The following is an 8817-nucleotide window of genomic DNA, read 5'->3' on the forward strand; positions in this document are numbered from 1 at the left end:
GTTGAAATAACATTTTTATTTCTTATATCTAGGAGAAATTAATATATCACACAAGTATTTTTATAATAATATAGTGCAAAATCAAATGTCAGCATAATTCTCCCATATCGTGTCACGATCATGTTAATCACACACATGAGGCCAGCTTAATTTCTCACGATCAACATGGTGCACATGTAGAAAAATTCCAAGAAGAAGACTTGGTCTAAATGAAACAGAGCCTGAATTTGAGTTGATCAAATCAACCTCAAAGCCATTTTCCTATTCAGTTCCTCATGCAATTGATGGTTGGAACATATTGCAGCTTGTTAGATGGACCCTGATCAAGAAAAATCATTCCTGGGACGTCCGATCGATATCAGACGGCAAGTTACCAGAGGGGTTGCACCTGATCCTCGGAGGCGGAAAGGGGCGGCAACCACCCGTGCGGCCAAGGAAGCTGGGCCCCAGAAAACGAGTGGCCGGGAGGGCTTTTTTTTGGCTAACACGTGTAAAGCGGGGCTGCTTTGTTGCCGCCTTGAAAGCAATGGCGGAAACTACGGAGTACCGGCTGTGCCTTTACCTCATCCACTTCCCTCGTATTCCCCACCTCCTCCCTTATTTTTTATTCTTTAATTAACTTGCATCCAACTCCCATCAGACTTTGCTAATGGGAGATAAACTCCTTGCTTTCTAGTAAACATATTTGTCTCCTTTTTTTTTTTTTAGAAAAAAAAAACTGCTGCCAATAACATCAGATTTGTGTTACCAAGGTTGAAAGTTTTATTAATATTTTTTTTTTCAGAATTGCAAATCTATTAATATTAAAGTTTTTTTTTTAGATTTGTAGTTTATTTGTTCCAGAAAAATGAATCATAAATTATGCCACTATCCATCTTCAAATAAAGGTTCATCAGATGTCAAGGGCATAGCTACCTACTTAAATTCTGGAAAAAAAATATATTTTGTATAAATAATTCTTTGATTATTTCTTACTACATCATTATTCAACATCTATTATTCATTACATAAATTCTTATATAAATAATTATACACATACCTTGTTTTTATACCCGCTCCTATTTCTCGAATAAAAAAAAACGTTCAACACTTATTTATCATGTATTATCCAATACATATGCATATATAGCATATATGCCATTTCATAATAATAATAAAAATATGACATAACTACTATTTTATTTGCTACTTAAAATATGTACCGAATTTAAAGTGCGAAGAGATGTATTACTAAAGATGGAAAAATTGAAAGATGTCGTGGCAGCGGGCAGCGCTAACATATCAAAAGTTGGAAGAAGAGAAAATTACAAGTAGGTTAGGTGCAAAATATGATCAAGCAACTTAGGTTAGGTGGAATACAAATAAGCACAGAAAATTGCTTACATTTTGGCTAAAGTATATGATTGTTATTGAAGAATTCGGATATATGTGTAATTTTAAATCAGTAAAGGCGTTGCATGTAGGGAAGATTTCCTCGTTCAACTGCACCGGCTCGGGAAAGCACGTGAGATCTGGCGGAGTCTCCCGAGCGGGCGACTCCGTCTTACGTTCCGTCGCCATTGTCGCACGTGATTGCATGCAGCTTTTTGATCGCCCCAGGCCGTCTCTTCAAGCACTTCCATACCCTAAAATATTGAAGTAGATAAAGCCACGTTAAATTCCAGGAAATGACGAAAGCATCCTCGCGATTTTTGAAGCAAGGCATCCGCTGGAACGAGACTAGCTCAACAAAAGTGTAGTTCTATTGGTCAATTGTAGATAACTGCCAACGTCAAATTTAGGATGCTTGACAAAGGGTTTTAATCTATGCTCAAGGAGCAAATAAGCCAATTTGACCTTGAGAAAGTAGCTTCAATATAATAGAACCAGATCTTAATCAAAGTCAATGCACTTGCATGTTATTTGTTTGACGATATATGATACACGCAACATGGGTTAAGAGTATTTGGGCAATTATGTTAAAAGAAAATATGAAATGATGTAAATCTTCCATCTCGAATACGTATCTTCTCTTGGCTTGACGAACTTGTAATCGATTGAGAAATCTAACTCACATTTAGTTCTCCAATCATTATGATTTTAAATAGGCTGGCCAAATTAGAATAGAAATATTCTCAAAGTTGTTACTACTAAGAGATAGCCTAAGAGCATCTAACTTGACTTTGATTGAAAAAAGCACACATATGACCATCAGACATACATCAAGCAAATTGATCAAGTTAGGTAATGGCTAGACCCATGAACTATTCAAATTAGGGGTACGGTCCAAGCTCAAACCAAAATTGATCTAATCAGGTGTGACAGGTAGTTCTGGAATTTAAGCTAGAATCAAATTTGATCTAATTGGCTAGACCCCTGAAGCATGGGCTTGCACCCAACTCTTTAAATCGAGTCAGGTATGACAATTTGGAGAAGCCAACATGGCTAAGGGCAGTTGAGTAATAACAACTTGCATTGGAGTCCTGTGAACCCTAAATCCAAAACAAGAAAATCCGGACATGGAGGGGGGGTGTGTAGCTGCCCTTTCCACCCCCACCGATTGCTTTGTCCCAAGATCTTACATTGCATTTCCAACGGCCATCATACCATCTCATGACGCCCATCCTTAGATTCCCCTAGGAGAGAGACCATCGTCGCCAACGCCACCACTATCACCCCCTTCAACGTCTCCGAATCACGAATCCCATCCAAACTCCACCTCGCAAATTCTCCCCTCCCCTCCCCTCCGCCTCATGAGAAGATCCACCTTAGAAAGGCAACTACTTTGGCATTCCAATTGGAAAAAAATGGCGTTTTTCCTCTTCCCTGGCCTTATCAATGGGGATTGCTGTCTCTTTTGCGTTAGGTGACACCTTCGAAGGAGTGGAATAAAGAGGTTTTTTGTTGCCATTCTCCTTCTCTATCTTAATCTCAATGGGAGGCAAGTTTTGGGGACTTTGTGGTTACGAGATATCTGGATTCCTCTTGGATTGTCATATAAAAGGGACTCATTCCCAAAAACCCTTTTCCTTTGCTTCTTTGCTCTTTAATTTTAACTTTCCCTTATCAGAATGCAAGCATTCGGCACCGGATGCATCTTGACCATTTCCCCTCCTCCGATCCCATCTCCAAAATCTCTTTCCGTCGCCATTGCTCAAGCTTTCGATGCTTGGAACGAACCCCCTTCCGTGCATTTAGCCAAAGCTTTTTCGCCTGCAAGAACCTTTGTTCGTTCCCATGGAGAGAACCCTTCTGTAAAAATCCCACCTTGTCCCCATCTCCTTCTCTCACAACCCCATTCCTTTGTTTTTTAGATGAACAAATCGTTCATGCGTTCAAAAATTCGATTTTCCTGCCGCTGCTGTTGTTACAATTATCTTTGTTATTTGTGAGCAAATGCCTATTCTTCTATCTCGACCGCAGCCTTCCATCTCTTCAGGAATCCGCCATTAATCTTTCAAGAGCCATATAGAATTATAGAGTTAGAATGTTTGGACCCCAAGCCCAGAGAGAACTCTCCAATGAGTATTCGCCGAGAAGAATACTCTATTGGAAGCCCTTAATCCCCTCCCCAGCCGCCGCGGCTGCCGCCGCCGCCGCCCCCATCACCACCTCAATGGCTAGGAAGGCCAGCATGCTCACTGTGAAATTTGAGGACCTTTACGGGTTCACCGTCGAGGGGAACATCGACGATGTCAATGTGCTGAATGAGGTGAGGGAGAGGGTGAGGCAGCAGGGCAGGGTTTGGTGGGCCCTGGAGGCGAGCAAGGGAGCCAATTGGTACCTGCAGCCGGAGATCTCATCCAATGGCGAGGGGATCTCCGTCGCCTCGCTGAAGCTGTCGACTCTCGCTAACACCATCACATTAAAGAAGCTGATAAGGAAGGGGATACCACCGGTGCTCAGGCCCAAGGTGTGGCTCTCAGTCTCGGGCGCTGCAAAGAAGCGGTCGACGGTGCCGGATAGCTATTTTGATGATCTGATCATGGCTACCGAGGGGAAGGCCACGCCTGCCACACGGCAAATCGATCACGTAAGTTACATGATTTGACTGAATTTTTAAGGTGAATTAATCCAATATATAGGCCATTCCTTTGATCTTGCTTCTGGGTATACGTGAATGAGTAATTTAGTTGGCACCTAGATTGGAATTTGATGAGGTTATATATGGAGAATAAATGATCTTTATAGAATTTCAAATCATAAAGAAGCTTTATTTCCCATTAACAGATAATGGAGGACGACTGGTATGTCTTTGTGCTGTTGAGAGGATAAGATTATTCGTGTCTAGTTTGGACATGCTAGGATCCAATATGCCGCATCCAACACACACAGAGGAAGGATAAAGAATAAAAAGAATATTCAAAAGTTCCCTGACAGCCTGTGTAGTATTAGCTCATTAAAAATAATTCACAAGATCAAATAAATTAGTGCCACAAGTACAGAATTTTTAAAATGGTTTGAAGACAAATTTCTTGCTATATCAAAGAAGCCAAGTCTTTCGCAAATATTTTCTGAATGAACTTAATGTAAGCAAAACCTGGGGTTCATACTGTTTTGTGGAAATATTTTTCTTGCTTTTGTAAATAAAACTATTGTCAAGGAAAAAGAGGGTGGGGTAAATATACGGTGCAAGGTTTGCTATCTCTGGACCCCATACCGGTACCATCTTATTCCAATGTCGGTACGTCGATTGGTATGGTACAGCTCGGCGTACCGAGTGTTAGTATGGTACGAAACGGTATGCTCGGTACAACAAACCTTGATATGGTGTGAGAAGGCTTGTTTGTCTTATCTAAACCTTCTTAAAATAGATCCTCCATTTACTGGTGGTTCCTATCTCATCTAGAAGCTAAGGATCTTGTCTTTAGGAACCATTGTGCTGAACTGTCTTGATATGATTTGCATCAAAGGTGGTATCTAATGCAATATGTCCTAATTTTTGAGCTTTAAAATGCAATATGCCAGTAGCACAAGGGAAATATTAGCAAAAGTAGTAAGTGGTATTCTAACGATCTATCTGAAAATGGTCATAATTGATCATAAGCTCACTGTAATCATAGTTTGTGAACATAAAAAGAGGAATTTGGTACATTTATTGCTTGATGGATAATTAAATGGAACTATTTAGCTGTGTGATTCATTTGTTTATCAAAAAACATATCAGAAGCTACTTGCATGTCTATGGTGTATGGAAAAGATTGTAAGTGTAAACCTAATGGTTTCTGTCTCTCTTAAATTGCTGACATAATAAAACTTATGCATCACCAATAATGCCATCTTACATGTAATGATCATGAGTTTATCTTCTGCCTAACTAGGAGGTGATGTCAATTGAACTCTAGTAAATCCCCTTGTCACCAAAGGTGGCCTAAGCCTTCCTATTCTTGTCAATATATATATACATTTTTTTTGGTATTAAGAATATATGGTACCAAACCTATTTCACCATTTTAACAGTGTTTCAAAAAAAATTCTTTATTATGCAGTTCTTTTCTTGTTTATGTTATCAATTTCAATATTAAATAAGATGAGGGAAAGCTGCTTGTAATACAAATATTGCTAAAATATATTTCATAAAGATATAAATGTCTGGAAGCATACAGGAATTAGTTATATCACTCAAGCAGTGTCATCATGATTATGTTCATCAGTATCATCTGGACTATATACAGGATCTTCCACGAACTTTCCCGTGTCATCCTTGGTTGGACACTCCAGAAGGCCAGGCATCTCTTCGACGTGTCCTTGTTGGATATTCTTTTCGAGATTCAGATGTTGGTTATTGCCAGGTAATTTGATTTCGTTCTTCCACTCAGATTTTTTTTTTACCATTATTGTTTTTAAATGGTCAACTTCGGACCCTTCATAAAAACTTTGACTTTGAATAATTTACAGGGTTTAAATTATGTAGCTGCACTGTTGTTGCTAGTAATGAAAACAGAAGAAGATGCATTTTGGATGCTTGCTGTCTTGCTGGAAAATGTGTTGGTGAATGATTGCTACACCGATAACCTTTCTGGTTGCCATGTTGAGCAAAGGGTGTTCAAAGACCTGCTTGCTAAAAAATGCCCAAGGTTTATGTCATCTTCTTTACCGCCATTCTGTAGGGCTCATCAATGTTTGTGTTGGTTCTTGTAGTATGCCATATGCATGTCTTTTTTTCTTTCTCACTTTTAGAAACATAAAAATGCAGGATAGCTGCTCATCTAGAAGCCATGGAGTTTGATGTCTCGCTTGTAGCCACGGAGTGGTTCTTGTGCCTCTTCTCCAAGAGCTTGCCTTCAGAGGTTAGACGACTCCACTGCACATTTCTTATTTTTTCAGGGATCAAACCTAAAATACCCGATAATATGAATAAAGGAATTTCTTGCACGTTGAAATAATGTCTGTTTGTCATAGGTTCTATGTATTTGTCACTTGTGAGTAATGTTGCCTTAATGTTGAATAAAACTTGACATAGGTTGAACCACATTCTTACCTATTTGACTTGGAAAGAAAGCTCATCATTCAAGTTCAGACTACCTGATCAGATTTCTCTCAACCTATTTTTGCCTCACTATGGTCTTCCTAGCAGAAAATATGCTTGACATAATTATGGAACTTTATAAGGCTGGCCTTGTATTAATGGTTTCATTCAGTACATGCCACTTGGACAATGCAAGATCTGATCATCCTTTAGTTGGTTATCATTCAGTTAAAGTGACATCTAAAATTTTTAAATTGGCTAGATATCCTTCGAGAATTAACTTATGATATTTTGGCATTCGTTCCCAGACAACTCTGCGGGTCTGGGATGTTTTATTCAACGAGGGAGCAAAGGTTCTGTTTCATGTTGCCCTGGCAATTTTTAAGGTATGCTGTTTTAAATGATGTATTGGCTTTATTTAGTTTACACGAACAAGTAGTCTTTTTTTCATCAATTCATGTTGCATAGTAACAGAAAAGTGTGGAATCTAGTTGCAAGTCTGTCTTTATAAAACATAAAGCAAAATGATAGTCTCCCATGGCATGAACTCTAAATTTTAAGAGATTAATTGCAGATGAAGGAAGAGGAGTTACTATGTACCCATCAAATTGGTGACGTGATTAATATTTTGCAAACAACCACGCATCATCTATATGACCCTGATGAGCTGCTGAGGGTGAGAAAGTTTTCTGAAACATTTCTTTACCTTAGAGAATTGAAAATGCAAATGTTTTTAATTGAATAGATATAGTTGCAACAAGAGTTTTGAAACTTCTGTTTGAAGGGTTAGTCCCAGAATTTTGCGAGTAATTGGCAAATTTTTAAACTTAGTGAACCAGCTTCTGACATCAGAACTTCGACTCTTGAACTACGTTAGTTATGATACACAATGACTATTGATTCAACACTCTGACTATGTATTGAATATCAGCCAGAGCAGGCACGATTGGTTTAACTTACTGCAAAACAGTTCATTGTGAGCCTTGATAATATGGTTATCGTCAATGTTCATGGTACCCTTTTTTCTCTGCCTCATACCGGGTATACCTTACGTACCGGAACCAAACCGAGACTCGATACACTGAATTGACTCTCGTTTCGAGTATACCAACACTATACCAGTATGGTACCAGTACGGAGTTCGGCACTGAGAAGGCTAACCTTGGTATGGTTGCGAACTTGTGATCAATGTCAACTCTCTACTTTCTAGCAAGTCATTCTAGTACTATACCATCTCAGGTCAGCTGTCCAATTATGGGTTTATTGTTAAGAGGATCCATTCAATCAGTGAAAGTCAGAAACTATGAGAGGATGTTATGCCTAATGGGCTATAAGTTGGTAGGCCTCTTTCTTTCATGAGTTGCCTTGGCCAGCTATTATGCCCCGCCCGGTAGTGCTCAATATTAATTTGACACTTGGTTATAACAAGTAGTTTCAGTCCATTGAGCCTGTTGATGTAAGAGCGGTGATCCATAGCAAGCCCCATTTTGATGCAAATAGACTTGGGTGGTGGCTATGATTTGCAACAGATGATTGATATGTTTAATTCCTGTTCGCAAGTAAAATATTCTTTCAAGGAGAATGCCCTGATCCTTGATTACTCATCCCAAAAAGTAATGCAACTCTCTTCATTGTTTGGCAGGTCGCTTTTGATAAGATCGGTTCTATGACAACGAACACAATAACAAAGCAAAGGAAAAAGCAGGAACCAGCTGTCATGGCCGAGCTAGACCAAAGACTCAGACGGTTGAATTCTTTGAAGATGGATAGAAAATAATCAGCTTCAATACATTCGAAGCCAGATTCTCTAATCACAGACTGAGGTTGATGCTCTTTTGGAGAGATGGTGTAAGACTGCATCCCTACGAGCAAAGACCAGGCACTGCCTAAAACACAAATCTGAAAATGTCGCATGGAACTAGGGTTTGGTTATGCACTAGCCCTATAAATTTTCTTTGGTCATGTATGAAGATTTTGTTTTTTTCTTTGTAATGCAACGAACAGTCACAAGGTTATAGCTTCAAGCCTTTAAACTCTGAATTGTTTTTATTTGTCTAAGCAAAGCAATAATTTAAAACACAGAGAAATAATGTCGATGGAGCCACTGGCCATAAAATTCTTGGGTGCATTTCATGATAAGATTTATTTCTGGTGTGGATCCGAAGCTTTGCTGAAAATGCACCCCTGGTTAGTATTCAATAGGTCATCATTAAATTGTCTCTTCAATATTCTCTGACTCTTTTCCTTATTATTTCTTCATAGCATGCCAGATTTAAAATCCCAGATCTAGAATAATTACACATCTGAGACACAAATCCATCAGGGGGTTCTGCTTGAATCTTCTTCCCAGATCTAGAATCTAGAATAAT

The 8817-nt window shown here is 39.0% G+C and overlaps 1 protein-coding gene across 1 annotated transcript; it reads left to right on the forward strand.

The window, feature by feature from the left end:
* The first annotated feature begins 2501 nt into the window (after window positions 1-2501).
* Window positions 2502-8548, forward strand: LOC103713557 (growth hormone-regulated TBC protein 1-like). The gene is made up of 7 exons (XM_008800531.4): window positions 2502-4012; window positions 5655-5771; window positions 5878-6056; window positions 6176-6269; window positions 6757-6834; window positions 7023-7124; window positions 8091-8548. Exons 1-7 carry the CDS (start codon window positions 3467-3469, stop codon window positions 8223-8225), a joined length of 1251 nt encoding a protein of 416 aa, XP_008798753.2. The 5' UTR covers window positions 2502-3466; the 3' UTR covers window positions 8226-8548.
* Window positions 8549-8817: the final 269 nt, after the last annotated feature.

This window comes from Phoenix dactylifera, chromosome 1 (genome assembly GCF_009389715.1).
Source record: "Phoenix dactylifera cultivar Barhee BC4 chromosome 1, palm_55x_up_171113_PBpolish2nd_filt_p, whole genome shotgun sequence".
In the NCBI taxonomy this organism is placed as follows: Eukaryota; Viridiplantae; Streptophyta; class Magnoliopsida; order Arecales; family Arecaceae; genus Phoenix; species Phoenix dactylifera.